We start from the raw sequence: 27,646 nt of genomic DNA on the forward strand, positions 1-27,646 counted from the left end.
TCTCCCTGAGGCAGTAGAGCATCTGGGAGCAGGATACATCTGGAATAGGGATCGCAGTTTATTTGCCCTTGCAGTTGCTCTGTTCCTGCCAAGGCTGTTACTGGAAAACAGTGTTTTCCCAGTAGTGGTTGCTAAGCAGTGAGGTCTCATGATGGGCTTTATCTGCTCAGCTGGATCTGCAGGAAACGATAAAGCTCCGGTGCAAAATGAAATAGGGAAGCATCAGTGGCTGTGCTGGGGCTTCCCCCTCTGCCAGAAGTGGCCGCTGGGGTAAGAAGATCTGAGGGGGGAGATTTCTCCTCCACCCCTTGCAGGGTTTTCCCTCTCCTTGGGCTGGCACGTGCTGCCGTTGGGCTCTGGCAGTGAGTTAGTCCTGTGCTAGTGGGGATGGCTTTTCTGTTATCGTGGTACATTTAAGGTGCTCGGCTGCTGTTGCCGGAGGATCTGGGATCGTAGCATGGTTTCTACTCACGCCAGCCAGACTGGAGGAGGAGTAGGATGAGGCTGTCGTTCAGAAATCTGCGTGGGATCGTCCTGTCTGGACGGGTGTGATGCTAGGGGAATCTTTGCCTTGTACTTCTGCTGAAAATCTCCCAATGGGAAATTATTCAAAACCACTTTGCAGGTTTCTGTTGAAGGACCGTTACGTTCCCCAGTGACTTACACAGGTGTCTGGGGAAACTGGTGGGTGGACATGCACAAGCTGGCCCCTGGTGAGACGGGGAAAGTTTCACACTGTCTCTGGGACTGTGCCCACAACATCTGGCTGGTTACATCTGGCCGAAGCCCTCCGTGCACAGCAGCTCTCATGTCCCACCAGCCCCTGTCCACTGCGTCCTGTTGGTTCGAGATGGTTCTCCAAAGTGGTGGTTCTCTCATCCAACCTCTCCTGCTGCTGCTCTGCCTGGCATCTCTCTCGAGACTCTGCACTTGTAGTTTTGTTTTCCTTTGCTGTCTGCCTGTGAGGCTTGTGACTTTTGCAGAAGGGTTAGCCCTTCGGCATCTTCACAGCTGCGTGGTGGGAGGTCACTGGGCTCTGGGGACCAGCAGAGCAGACTGAGCCCCTGCCAGAGGTGTGTGTTCTGGGGTAGCAACCTCTGTCTATCCCTTCCTGTTACGTGAGGTCCGAGGAGACCTGCAGACCCAGGCACCAGCAGATGATGGGACTCCTACACCTCCACGCCACCTTTGCAGAGACTCCTGTTCCCATGGGAAAGATTAGCTGCTGAACAGGATGACAGTGAGTTCCTGGGGATGGTAGTCCTTGGAGATTCTGTCACTTGAACGTGGAATCTCTGTCCTGCTCAGGGTGTTGGTGCAGTCTTTTAGGCCTGTTGGAAGGTGCAATCCCAGCTGGCCAAGCCCAGCTTGTTTCTGGAAAGTTGTTACTGGAAAGCCATGCTCTGCCAACCTGTTGTAGCAGGGAGGTGAGTAACCTGAGCTGGGGCTGAACCACAGGTTTGAATCACCTTTCCTGCAGCCAGAACTGTGGGTACGGCCTGTGCTGGGGGCACATTTTGTTGCTGGTGACAGCAGTGTGAAAGGTGGGACTGTCCTCCATGGGAGCACACGTTGTATTGAGTCACCAAGATGTCGTGTACGTAGAGGTGCAGTGACTGGCCGTGCCAGGGTGTTTCCTGGGCTGTGGCACTACCTCTCTGCCATGAAAAGAGCCAGACAGTCACCAAAATGCTGTAAGACAGAAGCTGGAACGAGGTCCTGGACATACTGCCTTGTCCATGTGCTGTAGCAGTGATGTCCCCTCTCTGCTCCCCTGTGAAGCTGTTCCTGGGGCTGCTGCAGTGCTGCCCTCTGTGTCCTTGCTGCTGCTTGTCTCAGCTATATGATGGTTGAAGAATCTGGTCCAATTTCCAGTTAAAACTCATTTTATGGTGGGTTCATCCCTATCTGGTCTTGTTCCAGGCTTGTCTATTAACTCCCATTCCCGCAGCATGTAAGCACTGGTTTTCTCACCCTTGTGTTTCTCCCAGGAGCGATGGGCTGGGCTCCACTGCAGTCCCACGTTTGCCCCAGCGTGCTGGGAAGGTGCCCAGCTCCAACTGCGAGCACCACGAAGGGTCCATTGTCTGTGAGACCCATCTAACCCCAGCCTCTTGGCTGGCTCTGGCTCCTGTGTGAATGACTCAGCCCAGCTGGGGAGGCCAGGAGAGAGCGGGGCCGGCGCTGGCTGGGCGCTGAGCAGGGCTCTCCAAGCCCAGCTTACCTAACGCCGCAGGAATGCCCGGCTCAGCAGGGCTCCTTGGCTCTGCTCTGAAACCCAGGCATGCCACAAGCTGGGCCTGTACCCTCGGGCAGCAGCTGGGTTTGGGAAAGCTGGGACAGGGCTGCACCATCCCAGACCTTTGCCCTGCACGTGGCAAGGGGCAGCCCCGAAGTGGGACCCGCTGCTGCCCGCAGTCATGGGGACCACCCAGAAACGCCTGCCTGCAGCAGGGTCTGCGCACCCTATTTATGTCACCCCCGCCGGGCCCAGCACGAAGGGCAGCTGTAAGGATGTAATCTCCTGTTTGAGGGCGATGAGGACTTTTTACTGTCTCAGCCCCTCATTTCGCACGCCCCTCTGTCGGGTACTTAGCTGGCCCCAGTGACTCCCCTCGGTGAACCCACCAAACTGCTGCCCTCCCTGGGGACAGGCACCCTGGGTGCTTCCCGGGGGTGTTAAGCCTGGTCTCTGCAGCTGATGAGGGTGAGAAGATGCCTCGCAGACTTGGCCCCAGGTTTACTCTTGTTTGTGAGATACATTTATGGAGGTGATACACAAGTTGCTCCGCGTTGACTCTCTCATCCTACTGCTACTGTTGGTGTAAATTCTGTAGGAAGATGCTCTTTGTAGCAAAACCACCCCATTTTGTGCCATACTCCCATTAGCAAAACTCTTGTTTTGGAGTCACAGGCTCTGTCTGGTGGAAAATGCAGCCGGCGCCATGCCTCACCTGGGCAAAACTTTCCACGCACAATTGACCTGCAAAGAAAACAATCGCCAGTATTCACTGTCTTTTAGTGCCACGCTGCATTTTCAGTACCATAAGGTTCCCAAGCACTCTCCGTATGTGAATTATTTAAGCCTCATTGTGGTCCTTGGAGTACAGGAGGGCATTGAGCTGAAACTGCCTCTGACAATGGAAAGCAGGGATGGGAGAAGAGAAGGAAAGAAAAAGGGGAGGCTCCAGCCCAGATCATTCAAGCTCTCTGTCTCACACCCTCTCATCCTTCCAGCTCTTCTTGTTTGCCTGCCACAACAGCCAGAGGGAAATGCTGTAGCTGCTGCAGACACAGTTCTGATCATAATCAGAAATCAACAGCAGGCAGGACCTGTTGTGTCTCTGAGACAATGCGCGGGGTTTGCGAGTGCCATGCATGTAGATGAGGCTGAAAAACCTCACGCCAGTGCAAAGCAGCAGCCGGAGCCAGCACCGAGATTGCCCTGGAAGAAAGGAGAGGCTGGGGGAAGGCAGCGTGCCGCGGTGTGCTCGCAAAGGGCTGTGTCCCCGGCCTCGGGAACGTCGCCGGGTACACACACGCACACACACAGGCGCACTTGCTCACACACGCGCACACACAGCCTCTTGGTGCGGCTCCTCGCAGCTCTTTGATTTGCAAGGAAGGAAATAAGACCTCTTAGAGCAGCAGAAGCAGCAGCTGTTGGCAAGATGTGCTGACAAAATTGAGCAGGGAGACATCTCCAATCTGTTTCGCTGCCTGGGCTGGACCTGCTCCTGGAAGAGGAGCGGCGGAGGAGAGAGAGAAGAATGAGCAGCCCCTCCATCCCCGGAAAGATGGAGGCAAAACCTTTGTTCAACGTGCAGAAGGCTCTGGTGCAGCCTGTGCAGATGTGCATGTTGGATATCCCCCTGAGCGTGCAGGATGATGATGTAAGTAGAAGGCAAGTGAGCCGCCAGCCCGCCCGTTTTCAGCTCCGGGGATGGGGTGGGTGTGCAAGGGGCAGAGAGGTGCTGTGACCCCACCCCGATGCTATCCGGGAGTGGTGAACTTCTGGCAAAGTTAAAGATGCCAAGAGCTGGCACCGCCTCAAGCTGTGACTGTCTCCTCTCTGAAGTGGTGTATTTTGAAGCAGACCATGTCTTGCACTTGCCAAATCCAGGGCACCAAAATGCAAGGAGTAGTTTGGGAGGGAGGGGAAGCCTTCCTATATGGAAAAAGACTTGTGCTGTAGCTCAGTGCAAAGAAAGAGTGTTTGCTGTGTGTGCCCTGGCTCTGCCGCCCTGGGGTGGCCGATGGGTGTGAAACCCTGGGAGGCAGCAGTTGGCTGCAGAGCTCCACGCTGCCTCCACACACCTTGGGGGCTGCCCTGCCTGGTCTTGGCGTCTGTGTGGGCACCGATCCTGCCCTCTCGCTCCGCTGCTGTGCTGCAGCTACAACCAAGTGCAGGGTTTGATCCACGATGCAAAAATTGCTGTTGGTTGCAGCGCTGAGGTGGAGGTTTCCCGATGTGCTCGGGTCAGGGTATTCCTGATGAGGGCTCCTCTTGTCACCTTAACTCTGCCCCTCACAGAAATACCCCACGCGAGAAGGGACCCTGTGATGAGAAGCTGAAACAGGGGCACTCCCTGCCAGAGCTGGTCGGTGGTGAGCCGTCGGTGTTCTGCTTGTGTAAGGGGTTTGGGTGTGATCCAGGTGTTGTTAAAATTTGAGACAAAACTTCCTTTGATTTTGGAGCAGGGAAAACCCATGTTCTTGCTGTGTGTGTTCAGTGTTTGTACAGTCACCGCAGGAGCCTTAAATCTGGATTTTCTTGATGGCAAGCGGTTGATATGTCATGGTTAGTGTTACCTTCTCTTCTACATTATCTGTGTGTTTGAAGAGGTGAAATGACAGTACAGGAATGAGCTTGCTTCCTTGGGAGGAGGGAGGACTTGCCTGCAGGGCGGTGTGCTGGATCTTGGCAGGGGCGGGCAGCCTGCAAGTGTCTCTGCAGGGACAGGGGACTTGCAGGGAGCCTCCTCAATTTAGCAACACCCCAGGGCTTTGCCTGGATCTACTGTGTTGCTGCACTGATGAGGATACCTGTGATGGCCACTGCAGAGCTGGTGGGGTGTGTCAGGGGTGGGAAACGCGCCCCGAAAGTGCAGGTGCCTCCTGCAGCATGGGAGGGAGGGAGGGAGGGCAGCAGGGCGTTGGGAGGTGGCCAGAGCATGGGATGAAGCGAGTGCACCCATGGCTGGATGCTTTATTCTCATTCAAGCTGGATTTTTTTAATTTTTTTTTTTAAGCAGCGGATTTCTCAAGGCTTACACTACCCGATATCCATTCCTGCTCAGTCGTGCAATCTGGTGCTGGATTTCCCTGCGGCCCCGTGGTGCAGCGTGGGGGGCTCCTCAGGGTTTGCCCGACACAGGTGGAGGTTTCCCTCCCTGCAGAGGGGGAAGCCTGAGCTGGAGACCTGTGCTCACCTGGGCAGCGGCTGGCACTGGGCACAGGGCATGTCCTGGCCTGGGTTGCTTAGAAGTGACATCCGCTTGCTAATCTTATTCCTGGTTTTATTGCAGAAAAGACAGATACTTTTTAAGGGGGTTGTGCGCTGTGTTAGAGGGTGGTGTTTTGGGGTTTTTTTCGGTTGGTTTTTAACAATTCCTGATAATGCTTTGGTGGCCACTGGGTCACAGCCAGTCCCAGGAGCTGTGCTGTGGTGGGGCACTGGTCAGTAATCTGGCACACTGGGGCATCCCCAGCCCTCGGGTCATCGCTGGGGCATTAGCTCCATTGTGCAGGACAGAAAGGGTTAGTCCTTTCCTGTGGGAACTTGAACGGCCACGAGGTCAGGCTGGGAATGAGGTCAGGCTGGGAACATGGTCTCCAGCATCCCCATTTCCCTTAAACTGAGGCTCTGCATGTGCACCATGTTGATTTCCCGGCCACAATGACCTATCCCAGCTCAGGGCTCCCCTGGTGCTTTCATCCCCTGCCCTCTCCTGCATTGGGCAGAGCAGGATGAGAGACCCCAGGGGCGAGCATTGGCTGGCAGCACCTGTGAGTGAGAGGCAGGTCAGGGACTGCCCAGCCTCTCCACGCTCGTGTACCCCTGCTTTGAGGCTAAGGATGCTTGCTCCATGTTCCATTCCTGAAAAGGGGGGGGCACAGCACCTCCTGGAGCTGACACCTCCCTCTGCTGCAAAGCACAGGCCGGTGGGGAAGTGCCAGCAGGGAGGTCCTGAGTGGCATTTCTGTCTGTGGGGCGATGGGGAAACTCCTCTTTCACAGCTGAAAGATTCCCCCCAGCCAGGCAGGGTTCGGTGTTTCACGTCCATCTGCGAGCAGGTACCGGCTCACCTCCCTCCCATCGCTCCTGCCTGGGCAGGGGGGTGGAGGGAGCCATGTTGGCATTTCTTCCTCTATTTCAGGACTTTCAGGCTCATGAATTGCCTTTCTTCTTGGGGATGGCGCGAGCAGGTTAGGAAAAGTTTAGGAGCTGTGTTGCACGGTGGCTTTTGGATGCTCGCACCCAAAGGAAGCTCTACTGAGAGATGAGGGGTCGGGAACTGGTTCAGCCCGTGTTAACACGCGGTCGAACCCTGCCTGCGCCGCAGCGGGCTGGCCCTGGCCCAGCGCTGCCTTCCTGACCCGTTACAAGTGCGGGAGCACTCGAGCAGGTCTGCAGGGATGGGAGAGGGTAAAACAAATCAACTTCATGGCAAGGGAGTTGGAGTTTTTCCCAGCACCAAAGGTCTTGGCTGCATCCCCCACCTGCCCCAAGCCCTGCTGCCCTGGGCGCTCTGGGGTGATGGGGGTGTTGCCACAGCTGAGCTGGCACTTTGCAACCCTCCTTGCTCTTTGCAAAAGGAGCATCACACCCCGTCAGCGAGCTCCCCTCTTCCCAGAACGCCCTGCAGCCCCTGCGGGGAGCCCTCCCTGCTCTCCTCTCCCCATGGCTGCTACCCCTGCCAGAGGAGCGGTGCCGTGTGCTGCCACGTGCTCGTGTTCCGTGCTCCACGTCGGAGCCAGCCACGCTCCCAGACTGCTCAGAGAAACTTTCCTCTAATCAGGACCCTGTTTGGTTTTGTGGGTGAGGAGGTGGACGAGTATTTTCCATCTCCCTGACTGGCAGTTGTTGCGCACACTTCTGCGGCAGCAAAGGGTAGAGGGAGATTCTGAGGAGCCAGGATGCAACTGTGAGGAATGGAGGTGTTGCAGGGGGAGGAGGAGGGCACAGTGGCACTGGAGACCAGGGCCTGAGGCACAAGGCAGAGCCAAAAGCCACAGGAGCAGAGCTGTGCTCTGCTGTGCCCCTGACTCCTGTTGGCACCTGCTTTGATGTGGCCCCGGGAGCATCTGGTCACCGTTGCGTGTGCTCTTGGCGTGCTCAAGTTGCTGTCAGGTCTCTACCCTCCCCAGAGGACAAATCCTGCCATCTCTCTGGCATGGAGCTCCTGCATGTACACGGCATGGTGGGGAAATAACCTCAGCGGAGCTCTTCTGCAGGATTCTCTCTGTCAGTCTCCATCACCAGTTGGACCATAGCTGCGGGAAGGCCTGGCTTGAAAAATGAGCTTTGCTTGTGCTGCAAATCCATTTGCTGAACACACAGCTGACCCCTTTCAGGTTGGGTTCCCAGTGGAGCAGGCTTTGGCCCTGACAAGGAGCAAGGCAGCCAGGCAAAGCCCAGATCAGGACACCCCACAAAGACATGAGCCCCCAGCTCAACCCTATTCCACCAGGATGACAGTTCTACTGGGTCGACATTTTTTTTCAGGAAAACTGCTCTGCCCCAGAGCGGGGCTCCTTTGGGGAGTGTTTCACCAGCTGGAAAACAAGGAAATATTTGTAGACGGTTGGAGGTGATGGAGACACATGGGCAGCTCGTGCCTGTGTTCAGCGGGTGGTCAGCTGGAGGGGGCACATCCCCCCAGGCTACCCCCAAGGTGGTGGTGTGTGTCGGGCAGAGGAGGCTCTTGTTCCTATCTCCCTTGCTAGCTTTTGATGGGGCTGTCAATCCCTCCCTTTCATAATTCAGCCACAGCAGTTGCAAAATTTCCCAGGGTGCCTCTCTTGCTATTATGAGTAGGAATTTCTAAAGCTTTGCTAATAAAAGAGCAACAGTTTCTATATCGGGGAAGTGGGGAAATCAATGAACGGCCTGTTGCAAGTGATATAACGGCTTTTTGTGGCATCTCGGGCAGTTCCCTAATACGATGGAGCTTTATGGCCTGCTGTTCTGTCAGCTTAATTGGCAATATCCGCTCCCTGGGAGTGGGAGCCACAGGGCTGGGAGGGACCAGTGAGCCCGCGTCCCAGGCGGTGGGTGCTGCTGCCCATCTCACACAGTCCCGCCGCATCCCTCCTGCCCGGCGAGTTGGTCTGCTCGTGGCTGGGCATCCCAGGCTAATGCCACGCAGCTGACCCAGCCCTGTGTCACGGGGAAAGTCACACGGGGAAATGCCCCCTTGTTGCAACATCCAGTAAATGGCGAGTCAGGGGGGCGTGCGGCGCAGCCTTTGGTCTCTTCCAGCACATCTGTGTCTGAGCTGGACATTTAATGCAGCGCTGCAGAGCGAGAGGAGAAGAGAAGTGATCGGGTGAAAGTCTTGGTGTCCTGCTTAGGCACTTGTATCCTCTAGAGCCTGTTCTGGTGATCTCCCCATCTTCACCTCCTTCCTTTCTCCTCTGTGATGTCCTAATAAGTGCAGTAGGTTTGACTTCAAAGTGGTTAGCAAATATTTTCCACTCTAGTGGGCTAATTAGTTAAATTACATTTCACATGCTAATTTATTCCTCTAATTTTTTTTTTTTTTCCAGCATAGTGGAATACAGGAGAAGATAAAAGCTTGGTTTGACCTTAGAGCCAGGCTCAGAGGAGCTGGAGATGGGAACAAACGATTCGTTCCCAGGTTTGCTGTAGCACAGGCTTATTCCTGCCACATTCAAGATCTTGTTCAGTTGAGCTTTAAGTGTTTCAGCTGACTGCAATCCAGGTATCTTGGGTGAAATGTTGTCCTCTGGCACACACAAGAAAAACTTTCAGATCAGCAGTACTGAGCTACTGATTTCAAGCTTTGTTGTTCCTGTCTCTGCGGCACCATCATCACCTTGGAGTGCTGCTTAAATGGCAATTAATTACAACTCCTGGGAATGGGTGGGAATGGTGTTACTTCCCCCGCACTAAGGGGTGAAGGGATCTGCTTAATCAGCAGGCACCAGAGCTGGCCTCAGGATCCAGTCTGGTGCTCGAGGGTCACGTCTGGCGGTGGGGATGACGGCCGTCCTGTTTATAGCACTGGAAAGGGGCTGGAAAGGCTCCTTCCTCGCCCTGGGAGGCTGAATCCCCAAGCTGGGAGGTAGATGCTGGCTCAGTGGGGCTCAGCTCCCTGCCAGGGGCTGCACATGGAGCACCTTTGGGCGATGGTGTGAGTTGTCGAGCAGGGTGGGTTGCACGGCTTGAAATCCCCTCGTCCCGCTGGTGAACGTTTGCTGGCAACTGAGCCCTGCTGGGGCCGAGACACTCCGAGACATCTCCTGCAGCCCCAGCAGCCTCCCTGTGCTCCCTCAGCGTGGCTCTGCCAGCCTGCGCCCGGCGGGGACGGGAAGGCTTTAACCCGGAGCCCAGCGGGGCCGGGGAGCTGGTGGTTGTGTCGGTCACAGGTTGAAGCCGTGCGCCAAGCGTTGGGGTGAAGCGATAGCTGCCAACGGCCCCGCAGTGAATCAGACTCTGTTGTGTTTATATCAAAGGCTGTTTCTTTTCCACTGCCTGCGTATGGTAGATGTTATCAAGAGGGAGGAGCTGAAAATGAGCACTAGGACTGTTTCCTGACCACAATTACAGTCAAAAACAACAAATCCTTCCATCCCTGCTCTTGGCTAAACTCTCCTTTTCCCTCAGGCGAATTTTCTCAGTTTCTTTGGAGAAAACTAGAAACTATGGAAAAAGTCTCCCAGGTTGAATTCTCATCTGTAAAGGCAGAAATTTAGGAGTATGCTGTAAAGTCTTGGGATTTCTGGGAAGTGCCCTGGCCAGGCTGAGGGCTGAGCCCACCCAACGCCCTGTGCGCGTGTTGGGGGCAGCTTCCAGCCTGTCCGTGCCTCCTGCAGTAGTGCTCTGGGGGCCCCCACAGCCACCCAGGCAGCGTGTGTGACCCCTCTGCCCCATCCCTACCTCTGTGCTGGTTTTATCAGTCCTGGGGGAGGGAATCTAACCGCTGTCCCACAGCCAGCTAAACCCTCATGAGCTGCTGATGTGAACGTGTGAGGTGATGAGCACTCTTGGATGCGCTTCGGCTGGCCGATGGCAGAGGCAAGGTCTTTGTGAGTGGCTGTCCCGGGAATTTTTTGGGGTGGTGGCAGCCCCTGTTAGTGCCCTTGGTGAGGCTTCAGAGAGGGAATGGTTGGTGTGATAGCTGAGCATCTACACTGCCTTAAAGCGATGGGGAAAAGGGTCACCGATTGCTGCTGCGCTTGCTTCACTGGTCCCAAAGCATCCCGAGTCCTCACCTCCATGTGAGCCTCTTCATCAACTGAATAAACAAGTGAAATACAGCCACGGGAGTGCCAGGCCAGTAATGTCAGGGTTACTTCAAATAAGCAGTTAGCAGGACTGCGTTGATGCAGTTGGGCAGACGAGGGTTGCCAAAGTGAAATGGAAACGCAGACCTCTGGAGCCTCGACCAGTGTCTGACGCGGCTCCCTGGGGTACAGCCTGCCCGAGGGTGTCTCATTACAGCCGGAGCACGATTGCCTCTGGGACATCCTATTTGCAGATTTTTGAGCTGTGTGGTACTCGCCAAGCATCTGAGCTTGGCCTGTGTGTAGCCGGCAGAGCAGGCTTGGTCACACCAGTGGCATCTCTGGGGCTGCCTTGCCTGGGTTCTGGGTGCTCGCCGGTGCTCCCCCGCTGCAGGGATGGGAATTGCCCGACCGACTCTGCTGCCCCGATAGAGTTATTGATGCAATCAAAGCAATGATGATTCTTCTTGTGTTGCAAGTGCAGAAGGAGCTGGCATTTCCAGTAATTGTTCAATTGATCTGCTTTCAATATATTTTTATAAGTGGCCTGGCTGGGTCTGTGCTCGCTAGCAGTAGCTGTGGACCAGAACCTGCAAAGCAAATCAGGTAAAATTCTGTGTGCCACATCCTCTACTGGTATAAATTAAGGCAAACCCACCGATTTTGGTGGCATTACAACCTATCTCCAGATAAGGACATGAATTGATGTTCAAGGTGACATCCTAGAGCATTTCTGTGTTGCTTTGCTCTTCCCTCCCATTGTTTAGCACCAGCTTCTCCGTCTGAAACCTGGGGGCAATGTAACAGCTTGCTCCTCTTGCAGCTTTTACTCTCTAGACATGCATTTCTGAGAAGTACAGGCTCTGCCTCTTGCACTTTCCCTTTCTCAAGTGAAACGGGATGTCTTCTCTGTGCTTTCGGCTTTCTCACTCTCTGCTCTCATATTTTGTCTTGATGATACTATGAGTACCCTCAAACTCAGCAGAGCATTTTTCGTGGCTCCAGACACTGCTGAGGCAGACGCATGGTTGGGTCCCGGTGCCCACATGCTGCTGGTGGTAGTTGGCTCCATCCCTGCACCCCGGGGCCGGGCACCCCGATGAACGGCAGATCGGCAGCGGGGCACGGAGCAGCTGCCTCCTGATGGTTTGATTCAATAAGGGCCAGTCAATACAATTTGCTGTCATCTGTCACTTTGCATCGGGGCTCGGAGCAGCGCCTGCAGAAGCAGCTGTTGCAGGAGCGTGCCACGAGGGCTGCCAGTGCTGCTCGGTGCCTGTGTGTGCTCAAATAAGGCAAATCCGGTTTACTGAGTGGTTTGGCACATCACAGGCAATCAAAAGCGGGTTTCTTGGTGCCCGCTTGGCATCTTTTCAAGAGCGCAGGGGCATTGGCTATCCTGCCCACCCTAAGCAGAGATCGGGGGTTGGTAGGTGCGAGTGTCCCCTGCCTGCCGGGGCGCCCCCGTCTCTGCACAGCTTCCCAGCCCTATCCTGCAGCGGGGCTGGCCCAGGGACGAGGCTGTCGTAGATCCAGCTGCTTGATTTGGGGTACGCCAGCTGCAAACACAGGGGAAACGGGAGGTGTCACCCCATTCACAGCCACAAATGTGACAGCAGAGTGTGGATGTTGGATCCTTGGGCATCTCCCATCCACGGACTCCATCAGAGCTGGCCCTGTTTATTTGCCCCACATTTGGCAGCAAGCAGCGAGCCCCAGGGCCATGCTGCAGCTGAGGCAGCCAAGGGTGTCAGTGCTGAAGCAGGGGCGTGCCTGCCTGCGCTTGACGCGCAATTAAATGCCTTGAGCTGGACCCTGCCTGCCTTCAGATGTGGCTGCCACCACAGACGCGGGTGGCACTGCTTCTTGCTGACACAAGCTCCGCTCCTGCGGTCCCTGGCCTTGCTGGAAGGTCCTCATGTCGGCACGCAGCCGCGGCACAGCTGCTCCTCAGCCAGCACCGACGTGCCTCGGGGCTCTTAGCACCTCTCCAAAGCCAACACGTGGCTTCGGTGGGTCCCCTGACCCTCGCTGTGCACTGGTCTCCCCAGGCATAAGACAGCAATTTTGTTGAAGTATTGCCGAGCACAGATAGGCGCTGCTGCTGTATTCAGATGGGGCTAAATTCAGCCGTGTGAACTTCAGATTATGCTGAGGAACTACCCTGCCAGGAGCCCTGTCCTGAAACACCTTGATTTGCCCACTGTGCTGGCTGTCAAGTGCCATTTTGACGAAAATAGCATCTTTGGTTTCAGGGTGATGTGCTTTCGAGGTGGTAAAACGCTACAGCCCAAGTAACAGAGGTCAGCAGGATGCAGCTCCACGTTGCTCTGTTGTGAACCTGGAGTGCTTTAATTTAATTGTTTTAGTGTTGACATTGCTGAAAGGTTTGGCTCCATCTCACCCCAAGGAGGTGGCTCTCACCTCCTGCCCGGTGGAGGAGCCTTTTGCTGTCATATGACAATGCTGTAACATACAGGCCAGGCAGACTGGTGGTTTGGTTTGGGCAGAACTTGTGATATTTGGTATTTTTAACTCCTGGCTCCCAGAGTCGTGTGTGTGTGGTGTCACACACGGTGTCAGGAGCCCGTTGCTGGTGCAGCAGCGTGCACCCTGGTATTGTGGTCTGCAGCTGCGGCTTTCAGGCATTGCCTCAATGCAAATGCTGATCGTGACAGTGTCTCAGGTGCTCGTCTTCCTCTGTGCCTCTGTTCTAAGAAATTTCCTCTATCTTTAACCGAAGACTTGACTTTATGAACCCCAAGGACTATTTGCATCCCAAGGTTGATTTGTTGATTTTCTCGTGTCATCCATGTGCACACTCATGCAGGCATCTCCTCTGCCCCGTGTCCTCGGTCCTCTCCCGGCTTCTCTGGGCTCGTGCTGGGGCTGCCGCAGCACTCGATGACTGGACACTTTGGGTCTTTGCTCCCTCTGACAGCTTGGGAGTGGGGAATCCCCGATCCCGTCCTGCTGACAGCTGCCATCTGCCTTTGTGGGGCTGGGTGTCAGGAGCCAGCCGACACGATCAGGCCCTTGACTTGGAGATATTGAGGCGGTGTTTGCGATGAGCTGTGTGACAGTCTGGTAGTGTCTGGCTGTGATGTTGGTGACAGGAAAACAAATGCAGAGCAATACCCCCGGTAATGCTGGTGACCCGAGCTGAGAGCGGGCTTGCTCTTCTGCCTAATGGGAAATAGCGCCCCAAAACCACATCTTAAAAATAAGCCCTTTCTGCTCATCCTTTTCTTCTCCCTTTAGGCTCCTGTGTGCATTTCTCTGAGAGTCTGGGGGTTTTCTTTCATTGTAGTACCCTCCCCAGCACTTCTACTTCCCATACTGCAAACTAAGTACAAGTTAGAAACTGCAACCAAGTGAGGAAGGAGGGGAAACGTGGTTTGTAGTGCCAAACCCAGGGCTGACCGACCAGAGCAGCTGGGAGGCACGTCTGGGGGCTCTGGGGAGATGTGCCGAGGACAGAGGGAGGCAGGATGGAGGCGGCTGCCGCAGCGATGCGAGGTCCGGCAGCGTCGCAGTCGTGGGTCGGGGAGCCCCTGACCGGGGGGGTCCTGCCTGGGCAGCCCTGAGCTGGCTGGAGCCAGGAAATGGAGACTAATCCCTTCCCGCCCTGCTGTGTGTGGAGCAAGAGGGAATCAAAAGCAGCTGAAAATCCCGGATTTCCCTTTCTGTTTGGTGGAGGGATGGGGGAAACACAGGGGAGGAGGTGGACAGGCTACGGGGGCACAGCCCCTCCTTTTCCCGCTGCGCAGGGCTCGATGCCTCTGCACCCACAGCCCTCGTCCCTGGGGGGAACTGCCCACCCCCCCAGTTATTTTGGGGTCAGCACAAGGCCGGGCCTTGTCTCCAGGTGTCAGAGACCTGGCTGCTGCTGCCAGTCCAGCTGGTCACAGCATGGCACCAGACTCCATCTGAGACCTGCAACAGACCTCGATTTCCAGGGCCCCTTGACTGCTCAAAGTACCCACTGCCCCCACCCTCCTGTGTGAAAAGAGCTTTGCAAAAGGCGTGAATCTCCACTGGGGATGAGGAAAAGGGGAAAGAGAAGCTCTCCAGGGGTTTGACTTTTGCAAAAAGTTGACTCAGTGGGTGCCTTGGCTGGCGTTGAACCCGCGTGCTGCCGGGTTATGTGCCCACATGTAATGGAAACACCAACACTGCTCCTTACCAGTGTGACACAAACATCAAAGGGTAATACAATGTTCGCTGTTGACATTAAAAAAAAATTGACCTGCAGTGATGCTGGCTGCTCAAGAATGGATTAATCAGCCCATGCGTTCTGTGCCATGAGAGTCAAAGATGGGAGAAGCTGATCGGGGGCAGGATGCTGCCTCGCTGCTGCAGAAGGTCTCGCTGAAGCTGGATGAGACCCTTGGGGAGCAGCTTGTTTCACTCACCGTCTGGTCCCTGACCCTCCTGCAAAAGCTCAGGTCATGTTTTCTAGCAGTTTTCCCTGCAATTAGGGTGGCAGAAAATTCTTAAAATCTAATTTCCTACCAAAATAAGACTAATGCTGTCATGGTGTCTGACTGCCTGTGTCCTGTTTCCCCAAATGACTTCTGAACCTGCTGGCCTGCTTCATGCAAATTTGGCTGAGGGCTCACAGATAATTAAGTCTGTGCAAATAGGATGAAGCGAGATGGTTGAGAAGAGGAAAAGAATCTTGCAAATGCCCCCAAACATCTGTAGCATGAGTTCATGTATTATTAGACACCAGAAAACCCACGTGGGAGATGCTTCTTACAAACACTTTAACCACAAAAACATTTTCATTCTCAGTTCATACATTTTTAGGCACCAAAGACCGTCTCAAGACACAGAACCATAGGAAACAACACAAGTAGTTTCAGTGCTCCTGGGATGACTTTTTTTTTTAATAAAGAACTGAAATTCTTCGGCACTCAATGTGATTCCTGCAGCCAGGACTTGAAGGAAAAACAGCATAAATCATGGACCCAAAGGTAAAATGTCAGCAGGGTCAGCAGTGCTGCAGCCGGACTCAGCGGCACTCACCGAGTTTGTTGATATTTGTGCCACTGTAACTGAGAGATAAATCTGGCCCTCAGCCACCGGCGTACAGTATTGTTTGGAAGAACGCTGCTCCTCATGCCAAAAACCCACAACAAAAAGAGTTTTGCTGGCCATTGAGAGAGGCGCTGGAATACTTCCCCTGCTGAAACAATGCGGACCGGAAACCTTTTAAAGTGGTTAAACTGAAAGGAAAATAATTCTTTTTAAACATCCTTTGTCTGAGGGTCTAACAATACCTGGGACTACTAAAGGACTTTTAGAATTCTTAATTGACTTTTCAGCCATGTGACTGTTTGTTTCATCTCTGCAGTTCCAGGCTCAGGGATGGGCAATGAAACTTTCCCTTTCCAGCTCTTGCCAGCCTCTTTTCCTGACTCTCACGTGGCTGACACCAGTAAGCGTGTGCTCAGGCTGTTAAAGCAGAATATTTTCATGTCCACTCACTGCGTCCCAGCCCAGACCGAGGTGAATTTGGCCCAGATGACTTGGCAGAGGCTGCGCGGTGTCAGCAAGCCCCTGGGCGGGCTGGCTGCTGGTCCAGCTGCTGGATGTCTCTCCCACCACGCTCCTCCTGCAGCTCCTCTCCCTCATCCCTGTGGCTGCTCCGGGCCTTCTGGCTTTTCTCTTGCCTGCTCACTTTCAATCACATCAGCTCTTCGCTCCGCCCAAGCCTGGCTCCAAGGTTTTGCTCCTCACTTCAGATCGAGTCAGCTTTCCTGCGGCTTTCACGACAGCTTTCCGAGGCGTCTGGGTTTTGATGTATGCTTTCCCTGACGTTTGTGCGGCCAAAGCAGATACAGGACTATTGTTGGAACATCCTTTTCCATATCCCCCATAAGGGGCTTTGTTCCTGTTTAACTGGACTTCTTATTTTAAGTAACCTCCGTTCTTTGTGGTGCTAACATTATGTGTCTGGTACACCTTACTGTTACTTCACTTATTTCCAGGATCCAGCATTTAAATCTGCTCCATCTTACTCCTGTACTGGGCTAACTCTCTGTACTAAGCCTGGGCTACGTGTAAATCTGTTTTACTTTGCTACCTGTAGCTCTTCAGATCAGCTTGGTACTGCAGCCCAGCATCTTGCAGCCTGTTTGGGTCGCACGTTTAAACTGAGCTTTGGATATAATTTAATCTTGTGCAACATATCAACTCTGCATGCCGCTTCCCTGTGCTTGCGCTATGGCATCACTTTTCTCTTAGGCTTCTTAGCAGCTTTGTGGCCCTGTTCCCTCCCCTGTGTGTGTTCAGACACGTTGTTCCAGTGATAGGAGAATGTATGGTGCTCATCAGGCTTGGGGAGCTGAGTCTGGGCGTGCTGGGGTGGCGTTTCCATCAGTTGAGGAAGTCACACAGATGCAAACCTGCATCCTTGTCCCCAGGGAGAACCAGCAGTGTGGGGCAGAGCACGTCCCCAGATACAAGTGCAGGGGCTTGGCAGTGCCCCGTACATGCTGGTAGGAGCTATCACCCGGGCAGAGGGCAGGGGGGAGCCTCTCCCCACCTTCTCGAGCTCAGGAGGAGAGCCAGCAGGATGGCAGCCAGAATAAAGCTGCCCTCGCGCTCCTCTGGCTGGGAAGCAGGACCCCAAGGCTGGTCTGTGTTCCCCGTCTGTCCGCCCGGCGCGGGGGATGCGAGTGTACGTGTCGAGCTTCGTGGCTGCAGCAGCACAACCCATCTGCGTCGGCCAGAGAGGGCAGGAGCGAGAGCAGGGCTAGGGAATGTGCTGGGGTAGGAGCCGACGGTGAGGACAGGAGCTCTGGCCAGCAAAGTTTCTTTGTTATCCACAGGGATTTCGCTATCGATCGTTTGCCAGAGCCTCTTGTTTCCAAGAGTCTCCTTTTACACGATTCAGCTGAACGTGTCATATTGGCTGGTTATCGTTGGGTGGAAAAGCATACTGCCTGCCCTTGAAGGTATTTTTGAAAGGTGAGCAGAGCCAGAGCCTTGTTCCTTTTCCACCCGGGGTCATGAGGCTGGCCGTGGAGAGTGTGTGCTGCTGTGGGGTTTGGAAGGGGGTTTGGTGAGGAGGGATGGGGCCACTCAGCCCTACCACCAGTAAAGATGTGAGTAGCGGTGGGTGATGCTGTCATAGGCAGTCGCCAGCCGGCTCTTGCAGTGCATATTTTGCGTATTTAACAGAGCATGTGTTTTGAAATGAGCTAGTGCTCCCAGTCTGGCCCCCCAGTAGCACGGTACAATGGTGCTGGAGGGAGGAACAGCCACGTGCACAGAAAATCCAGCACTTAGCCTCCCTTACTAAAGGCTGTAGTGAGGGGAATAAGTTACACCCAGTAAATTCCCTGGTAGGTTGAGTTTCTTTTGGGAAGCGATGCAGCTGAGAGGCAGATTGGCTTTGCTTTGCACATCCCTGTAGCCCCTGGTTGCTCCGTGTCTGAGCGGGGCAGGGCAGGGGCCGGCAGCACTCGGGCTGCCCTCTGGGAATTGAGGGGCTCGGGGTGCATTGCCAGTGAACGTGCCACCTCTGGACCTTGCCCAACGTCAGCGATCAGATATGTGTTTCCAGTATATAATGAAATCTCACTATGTCATTTTATTTTTCGGGTAGATGAGAAGGGCTGGCTTGATTTCAGAAAGGAGTTTCCTCTGTCTTCAGGAGCTACACCCATTCCCATCTTTCCCTGCCAATTTTTGTGGCTTCATAACCTTTCTCCTCTTTTCTACCAGTGATTCTTCTTTCCCCGACTGTTATGCAGAAGACCCATGCAAGCAAGGATGGAAATTAGAGTAACTCTGAGAGATTTGAACTCATCCTATGCTGATCGCTAAGCAACACAGAAAAATGTTTTTCCTGTTTTTCTTTTGGTTACAAGCACCTTAGTTGGTGTTTGTTAAAAGAGCTGACTGAAACATTCTGGCAGAAAGGTGATAGGGAGATAAAAGCTGCCTTTAAAGACAAACAGCTCAAGAAATAATAGTCCTTACCAGAGGAGCTCTGGTGTGTCTGCAGCGTGTCAGGCTTCAGCAGCTTAATGCCTGCTGAACTCTGCACTCAAGGGAGCACCGCGGACGGCGGTGAAGCAGCACGTGGAAGAGGAAAACGCTGCGTCCCGGAGCTGCAGCTGCAGCTCCCTCGATGTGAGGATGGTCTGTAACAAAACTTGTTGGGTATTTTGTGATCCTCTTCAAACGGCGATCTCTGAGCAAGCTGTCGGGCTTGTTTTCCTGCACCCCCCTGCCACCAGCGCCATGCAGAATGTTCTAAGGTCTCTTGGTGCTTCTCACAAGATGGGCCCTGTTGTCCCTGGCTTTCTGGGCATATTTTAATGTCAGTAGTTAGTTGTAAGCAGCCTCTTACTCTTCTGAGTATTTTCTTTTCACTGTAACTGGCTGTGCAGCGCTTTGCTGCGAAGGAATCAAGGCACCTCTCCCTGGAAATGCCTTCACAAAACGTGCTGTGGTCAGTTGTTTCTTAGAAAGCAGCTTGATTTCCCCCCACCCTCCGTGTCGGCCTCGTTCTGCTGAGTTTTCAGAGGTCAGCAAGCTTGAAAAACAGAGGTGTGTGTTGTCACTCGCTGCCCTAATGGAAGACGCTCAAATACTAGAGCCAAGTGGATGGCATAAGTGGGACTGAGGAGAAATATTCCTGCAAGCTCTCGAGTCTCCAAGGCTTGTGGCATAATTCATCGCCATTGCTGAGCTTCAGGAGTCTGCAGTCTCTGCAGGAGATGCTGTAGCCCAGCTGTGTGCAGGGGCTGCAGGAAATGAAACACAGAATAGCTGGATGGAGAGTTTTAGATCCTAATTGCCCTGGGACTTGGTGTGCTTCCTCTGCTAGGAACTGACAATAATTAGGAGCTTGCCTGGCTCTGTTCGACATTTGGCGTGCTTCGGAGAGGCTGGAGGAGAGCTCTGTTCCTGAATTAACCTGGTGCTTAATCGGTAGCTGCCCGTGGGGGGGGGCTGTGGGGAGAAGGGGGTGCTGCAGCTGGAGAACAGGTGCCGCTGGCAGAAGGGGCACAAAGTGCAGGAGAGCCTGAGCCTGCTTTCCTCCCTGCCAGCACAAAGAGTTCATAGCGCCTGATCCGCCAGGGAAGCAGCCCCGAGAAACACCCAAAACCTGGAGGCAGAGCGAGTGATCTAACCGCCCCGGGTCTGAAATACTCAGCAGAGAATCACCTAAAATCCACGTTTGCCGGAAGCCGTGGCAAGTGGTGTGTGGCTTACCCCTAAAATCTGGTTGAATGGGGGTGTTGATTGTGTTTGTAAGTGAGAATTGGGTCTGGGAGGGACTGAGAGCTGGTGGTGATCTGCTGGTCCCCAAATTTTGAGAGCAAGTGCTCTAATCTAACATCTCTACACAGATTGTATTGAACGGAGTGGTGACATTGTCTTCCCTTCTTTGCACAAGCTCGGGGTTTTTTTCCTTGTCCTGAGGTAGAAGAGATAGTACCAGTTTATTATTATTTCTTATAAAATAATCTTCCCGTTGAGCCTGGACAGTGGAAAGGAAAGTCAAATTAAAATCTGAATGTCCAAAATGTTTAGATTTTGGACTCGCTAGAGCAAGTGTAATGAACAACTTGACTTTTAGTTAATAGTTCTTTTCCATCGGTAGCGCTTTTCCTCTGAAGTGCCTTACAAACAGCAACAAAAAGGGCTTCCCCAGCCCCGACAATAGAAGGAAGTGTGATCATCTCCATTTTATAGCGAGCGGCCTGACACAGAGCGCTGCAGGGATTTACTCGGCGCGCCTTGGGAGCTGGTGCCAGAGCTTGGGACAGGGGCTGGATAATGTTGCCACTCCCCCATGAAACAGCCCGGTTCCCATCAGAGGCTGCTGGTTTGGGTCCCGGCTCACTCGTTTGTCAAACAGCAAAAGCTGGTGGTGTGGATGCTCAAGGGGGGCTCGGCCAGAGGCGGCTGGGGCTGGTTCTTGACTCCTGTGGGGGTGTTTGCAGGCGGCCGGTGCCACGCAGGAGGCAGCAACCCCTACGGAAGCGGTTCTGAGAGATGCCTTGGGGTGGGCAGCCTCGCTCACACAGCCTGTGGTCTGATGGAAAAACAAAGGCCCAGCAATATAGAGCACGGGAACTGGGTCACTGCGAGTTTTGTCCTGTAGGAAATATGTTGGAAAGCCCTTCTCGGAAGTGGAGCAGTGAGATGAAAGAGAAGGAGCGTGGTCGCTGGGAGGGCTGGAGGGGGATGCTGAAAGGCCGCGTGTATGAGCTTGTATGTGCCAGGGAGAGACAACTGGGGGTTGGCGCTGAGCCCTGTTATTAAGAAACTGAGATCTGAATCTGCAGGTCCTGACCCAAACGGGTTGAGCTAAACCAGGAAACTGACTTAAGAGTTTGCAAAAGTCCCTCTGTGTTACCCACTCTGCGTTATTTACCGTGCAGGGAAGCCCGCGGGCTGGAGGCTGTGGGAGAGGAGCATAGATTTGTGATCAGTAGATGCTCCGGTGTTGGCTGTATGGGTTTATATTTATTCAGCCAAGTGCTGATTGCAGAGTGGCGGAAAGAAAAGAAGGGATTTCCCACAGCACAGTTCCTGTGCCCATCTTTGCTTCCGCGCCTGCTGAAGTCGATGGGACATTTACAGCTGACGTCAATGCAAAATGCTCGGTGTGTTGTGAAAATCTTTTACTGACTTTGCCAAGTGTAAAATGATATTTTTAATTTTTTCTTTAATGAGTCAGTCGTTGATCGTTTTCTTAAATCCGCTCCTCCTGGAGTCATGTGTGTATAAAATGATTGCATTTTCCAACAATTTTTAGACCTTCAGGGGTGTAGGGGAGAAACCTGAGGGTGCGATCTGCATGTTGTTCCCTTTTGGCTCAGTGCTTAGAGGCGAATAAGAAGCCCTGAAAAGTTATTTGTTTTGAATCTCATGATTTTCAAGAGCCTGGCCCCTGACGGCTGAGTGTTTGGGGTTAGCTATGCTGAGCAAACATCCTGAACTTGGGCTCCTGACCCCGCTTTGAGTGTTTTGCTTTTCAGACCCAGAATGTTCCCAGGAGAGGAGAAAGGAAACTGGCTGGCTATTTTTAAACCCTTGCAGTTGCCTTCCTGCCTTATATTATTTATTATCCATTATCAGAAGTGTTTCTCCCCTGAAACCATCTTTAGTGGTCAACCAAGGGACCGGTGAAAATTGCCCGTCAAACAGAGCTGCATCTTTCCGTAGAGGTCAGACGAAGCTGGAGGGTTTTGAAGGGTTTTGCCAATGAAAATGAGTAGTGCTGTTATTTATTATGTGCGCTCAAGCGGTGCCAAGCAATTCCAGTGGTGGGCCATAATTTCACTGCCCTAAGAGATAAACACCAGATCAAAGCACAAGCCTCCCTCCCAAAGACCCTACAGCCCAGAGCGACAACGCTGATTTCTGCCACAGAACGGGGCGCCCGCAGTGAAGCCATGCACGCCGCCCCTCGCACTGCAGAGCACATCTTGCAGTATCACGCGGTTTCCGCATGACGTGCCAGTGGGTCTAAGGACACCTCTGTGCCGAGCATCGTCACATCCTTTCTGGAGCTGAGGAAGCTCCAGGAACCTGACTGGCACCGTAGTGTGACCTGGGCAGGGATTGGGGCTGGATCTCTGTGCCCGGGCAGTGTTAAAATCCACATCGCCCCCAAGAGAGTGACCTGAAGGTACAGAGCTGCCTTGGGCAGCGCGAGGCCCTGGCACAGGGCTGTGTCCCCTTTCCCAGGGTGTCCCAGGAAGTCCCCTTGACCTTCTGCAGCTCCAGATAAGCAGGACAATAGCCCACATTGTCCTCGCTCATCCTCCTGCCTGGTAAACTTTCAAGTTTGCAGTATCACATCCCTGGCGGCTTTGTTAATCCTTTCATGCCCAGGCAGGAGGTGCTGGTGCCCTCAGCAGAGCTGGACCCGCGGGCCTCAGCTCCGTGTTCTCAGTGGAAATAAAGCTGCAGGGCTGGAAGGCCCTGGGAGGTTGATGTTATTTCAGCTGTGCTGGGAGCTGAGGCGTAGAAGTCTGAGTTTTGGTGTTGTCAGCAGCAACTGCCCGGACCCTGTGATACAGTTTATCGGCAGCATGTGAGGAGGGAAGGGGAAGAGCCAGGGGAGGGTGAGAGCACGCTGTGCTCAGCACAGGGGGATGATGAATGACACAGTTTTTCCCGGTTCTCTTTGCCTCTGAAAACAAAATTACAGTGCAGGGTTTCAGTTGCAGGGTTTCAGCATCGTCTTGGAGGTTTAGGGCCGTTATAGCCAGATCTGCAGCCCTGTGGTTCCCCGGGGCCACTTTTCATTCCCTGAGTCCCTGCTGGCCCCTCTCCCTGCGCATCGGGGGCCTGGCTCGGGGAAGGGGTGAGACCCTGCTCCTGGCACTTGACTCCCTGCGTGGCCTCGGTCACATCCCTTCATCTCCCCGGGGGATGCATCCTGCTGCCCCCGTGGGGCTGTGACCGTGTCACCCTGTACAGTCCAGCTGCGGGCTGGGGAGGGCTGGGCACCGCTCCGAACACACACGGCACTGTTGGCTGAGGGCTGAGCTCATGGGATGAGATAAAACTTGTCTGTTCAGACAAAAAAAAACCCCGTGCCGCCAATATTCATGCGCTTGAATTTAACAGTGTTTCTTTGGGGGGTGGGGGTGTGTGTGAACCCCGGACCTGGGTGCTGTGCCAGTGCCTGGTGATGCAGGGACCCTCTTCCCGAGCCGCTGTCACCCGTGGGGCTTTGCTCCTTCCCCCCCGAGGTAAAACCCCGGCGCTCACCCCCCAGCGAGCATCGCCCACCCCCTCCCCACCCCGGTGCCCCCCAAACTTTGCTCCTCCTGGCAGCAGCGTGTCCCCACTCCCCCCCACCTTTCTGTGGGGGGTTCATACTCGGGGGGCCCCTCCCACGGGTGTGTGTGTGTGTGTGTGTGTGTCCCTGCTCCTCCCGCGGGGGCCGTGCCGTGCCGAGCCGAGCCGGCCCCCGGGGCGGGCCGAGGCTGCGGGATCAAAATCCAGTGCCTGGTTTTACAGCTTCGCCGGCTCCGTCCCGGCCCCGCGGTGACATCAGGCTGCTCGGCGGCGGGGGCGGCTGCGGGCTCCCTCCCGGTGCCTGCCCCGCCGCTGCGGCCGCTCCCGCCGCGCCTCCCCGGCCCCGCCGAACCGCCCCGCTGCGGCTCAGCCCTCGCCCGCCGCTCCCCGGGCATCGCTGCCCCGGGCATCCATCCCCCCCCCCGCGCCTCTCTCCTACCTCCCCGGGCGTCCCGGGGGCGCTGGCGGAGCGCGGGGCCGGGGATGCGGCGGTGCTGCCCATGGTGAGCCGCCGCGCCCCGCCGCGCCATGCCGCCGCGCCCGGGCCCCGGAGGATGTTCGAGGGCTGCCGGCGGGCCCGGAGCCTCTGGGGCGGCGTCAGGCTGGAGGTGGCCGGCGAGAGCAGCCCCGTGGTCCTGCACAGCTTCACTCAGCTCGACCCCGACCTGCCGCCGCTGGAGGTGAGCGTGGGGATGGAGGGGTGTGTGTGTGTGTCACTGCTGCGATGAGTTGGGGGGGGCTCAGCCCGCCGCACACCCCTCTCTAGTTTGGGGTTGGCCGCCTCGCCAGAGCCGGCCCGGAATATGTTAAGGAGGTGGGTAACCGGCTACACGTAGCAGTGTTTTGTTTTATTTCATTAACGGGTGTCCCTGCTTGGTTTTCTTTGCCGTGTGTCCCCGTGCCGTCGACTGGCCGGCTCTCCGCTGGGAGAAACCAAAGAGACGCTCTCCCTCAAGACAACCAGAGAAGGGGGCCTATTGCTAAAACCAGAGGCTTTTAATATTTTATTTGAGACTCTGGCTGCTGGAGGCAGGAGTCTGCTCAGATCTGAGCTGCTTCAGGCTTGTCCAAACCACAGAATGTCCTCTGGGAAGGTTATGGGCATCGGGAGGACTTTGCTGGAGGATGCAAAATATTTGTGCTTCTTTGGATTCGACCTCGGGCAGTTCAGAGTCAGACTGGTCCCCTGGAGGTCTCAGCCTCAGCGGTTTGTTGATGGCAGTGATGTGTGGAGACACCTGAAATAATCTGAGTCAGAGCTGTGCCTTTTTTCTTAGTAATGGGTGATCATTTTTGGCGTGCCAGGAATGTCACTGAGGTGTGTTAGGAGTTCAGCTGGAGGAAGGTTTGGGCGTTCAGAGGTGGTGCTTTCACCGCAGGGTCTGAGCCCTGCAGACTGGTGGTGCAGGGGTTAATACCAGCAAGGGTCAGCGAGTCTGGCTTTGCTGGGGATTTCGAGCCAGCTGCAGATGTGCTTCCCAGCTCTGGATGCTTCCCGCTGGAGGGGGACAGCGGAGGGGGGAATCACCACTAAAACCCTTTGGGTTACGGTGCAGATATCCGCTGAGGGCAGCCAGCGTTTCAGGGGGTGATGGCTCCTTCTCCTCCTGGTGCTAAACAATCTACCCCGTAACCTGGGATGGAAAGTCTTGATCAGCCACGGACGGGAAGGGATTATCCAGTTGTATCAGTTCGCCTCTGGCCTGGTGGCGGGGGCTCGTCAGCTCTGCAGAGAGTTCCTGAAAGCTCCATCCAGCTTATTTTCCCTCCCGCTTTCCCCTCCCTGCTTCTCTCTCCTGGGGGTGGGCGTACTGACATTGTTTGGAGAACATCATCTGGTTCGTGTTATGCCTGGCAGGAAGTCCAGCCTCGCCGGCCCGCTGCGCTCCGGGAGGCCGAGGGGCCGCGCTTTTGGCAGGGAGAGCAAGAGGAGCGGGGAGGAAAAGAGGGGGTGACGCAGCGTGCTGCTCTTCTCACCCCAACAGAGGAGCTGCTTGGCGTGTGTGAACCCCCATCCGGGGGAGGCTCCGGAGCTCACAAGAGGGGTTTTGGCAGCATCTCAGGCAATGGGGGCTTCAAAGGAAAAGTCAGCGGGGATGAGGGCGGTTTTGTGTGGCCCCCGCTGGCACTGAGCAAGCCCCCGCTCTCCTGAGCATGACAGAGAGAGTCGACTGCCCACCAGACCTCCTCTGAAATCGTCAGATTTCTGCCATGGGCTGTACACGGCTCTGCGCTGTGCAGCGCTCGGAGCACAGTCCCGGCATCTGATGGCTTGGACGTTCCTCCCCGCCCTGAATAACTTGCAACCAAATTCCTCCTTTCTCCCTACCATCCATTTGCAAGTGATGGCAAGAAAAGGTGCATCCCGGAGTGGCGTATGGTGACCCGCTGCCTCCCGAGCAGCTTTGAGATGGTTGGGAAGCCGCTAACCTCTGGCGTGTTCCCGTGTGAGGGCCCCCACGTTGCTGACTGAGCCCCACCAGTCCGGTTGTGCTCACCAGTGTTACGGTGCACGACTGGGGAAAAGGAAAAAAATTGAGTGTCAGTGTTGTGACAACTGTCCTGGCAGCAGCCTGGAGTGGCTGTAATCCTCGGGTAGAGTTACTCTGCAAGATGCGTGCTGGGAGAAGGCAGATTATTTGTCTAAGAAACCCCCCGGAGACCATCCGTGTTTTGCTAAGCCCCGTTAATATCCCCGCAGCGCTGCTGCTGGTCCCCGGGTCCGCAGTGGGAGCCTGGGGCTGCCGCCTCCGCCGAAGGGAGCTGTGCTGGGACAGAGCTGGTTTCGGCAGAGCTGTGCCAGTTTATGGGGTGGATAGTCTGGTCCCACAGGGAATAGAGGATCCCTGGAAAGCTGCTGGGCAGGTCGCAGGGAATGCAGATCTTGTTTTCCGCTCCTCAGCCGAGCCCCCGCGGGTGTCAGCAGGGCAGACCTGTGCCCGTATCCCGCAGCAGCGGTATCGATCACCCAGGCATCGCTTCGAGGTCTCATGGCCACGTGTTGCCAAGTGTTCTCACCGTGATTTTAACCACAGGGAATGGAAAATTTAAACTGTCTCAAGCAAGGCATTGACAGAGCTTTGCAGACCTCTCGCTTTGGCCTTTCCAGTTCCAATCCATCCCAAATCAGCAGCGAGTGTCAATCCTTCCTGTCCAGCGGCAGCCACAAAGTGAATTTGGTGGCCCTCCTCCTGGTCCTTGTTGGACAGGCGTGCGCAGATGACACAGGCTGAAACTTTGATCAGGCTGATACTGCCAGGCCTCTAGACAAGTGGCTGAGCTGCTGCATGTCAAAAAAGCTTATGTCTTTGCTATTCTGGCGCAATTTGTTCTCTGAACAATTAGATTTTCAGTTGCTAAACACATCCTGAAAACTTTAATTGCTCAGTCCAGATGCCTTTGAGGCCAGTGCTTGTTCTTTACAGTCAGGAAAGAGGCGAGGGAGGAGCAAAGATATCTCCTAAAAGCTGTTTCTTTTAGCTTCCTATGGTGCCTTTGGAAGAAGATCCTTTTCTCCCAGCCTGTTCTCCTCCCCCAGGCACAACCTGATATGCCCCTTGCAATTTGCCAGATGAACATCATCTGTTGGTATTTCTTGGATGGGGACCTACCTTCTGGCTCCCTTCCAGAAAGGGTTGGAGCCAGCGATGAGACTGGGGGGCAGGCTGAGATGCTGGTTGTTGGTGGCTGCTGCAGGGTGGGAATAACAGAGGTGGGAGAGATTTTTTTATTATTATTTGATATGGTTAGAGAGAAGTTGGAGAGAGGTTTCTAAATGTGTTTGTGTAAGGATTGTGTTACTTGGAGGCTGCCGTGCCATGTTTCCATAGGGGTGGGAAACCCTCTGGTACTGGGATCTTGCTGAGGTTTTAGTGGCTTTAGTACCAGACTGGCAGCCCTGGAAACTGAAATCTTTGTTTATCTACAGGCTGGAAGGGCAACCTCCTCCAGGCCACCCCCACGCCTCAGCACTGCTCCAGGGGCTCGCTGCAGTGGGAGAGGCAGGAGGTCCTGTGCTGCAGCTTGGGGTGCTTCAGGGCCCCCCAGTCACACTATTGCTCTGCTACAGCCATCTGTTTTCTAGCTGTCGGGGCGGGATTACCAGGCAGGGGCAACTAAATGCAGTCTCAAAGGATTTCCACGCTTCCCCATGCCTGGGTTTGGGGTGCGATGAGCAAAAAGAGCTTTCGGGCTGGCAGCGCCTGCAGGGATGAGTCTCGCTCAGCCAGCACCACTGTTTTGGAGCTGGGGTGTTGGCTGTGACCACCCCACACCCAGGGCCAGAGCACGGCCTGGTGTAGGGCCATCTGAGTTGGTCTGGCCATAGGAAGGGCTTCACCACGAGCAGCTCCTCCATCACCCTTTCTGGCTTTCTAATTGCCAGCCG

The 27,646-nt window shown here is 54.8% G+C and overlaps 1 protein-coding gene across 8 annotated transcripts in view; it reads left to right on the forward strand.

Annotated features, from left to right (window-relative positions):
* RALGDS (ral guanine nucleotide dissociation stimulator) overlaps positions 1 to 27,646 on the forward strand; it is a 62,618-nt gene that overhangs the window by 12,266 nt on the left and 22,706 nt on the right. For 5 of the 8 annotated variants that reach the window (XM_074923769.1, XM_074923772.1, XM_074923770.1 and 2 more), the window contains exon 1: positions 23,642 to 23,939. The exons of 1 other annotated variant lie outside the window; for it this stretch is intronic. In XM_074923769.1, coding sequence (XP_074779870.1) covers positions 23,760 to 23,939 — 180 coding nt within the window. In that variant the 5' untranslated portion in view covers positions 23,642 to 23,759. Of the gene's footprint in view, positions 1 to 3,835; positions 3,894 to 23,499; positions 23,940 to 27,646 lie in introns of those variants that run through there. 2 more of the 8 variants (XM_074923773.1, XM_074923776.1) reach the window with 2 other exon arrangements.

The sequence above is a fragment of the Athene noctua genome, chromosome 20 (genome assembly GCF_965140245.1).
Source record: "Athene noctua chromosome 20, bAthNoc1.hap1.1, whole genome shotgun sequence".
NCBI classification, from domain to species: domain Eukaryota; kingdom Metazoa; phylum Chordata; class Aves; order Strigiformes; family Strigidae; genus Athene; species Athene noctua.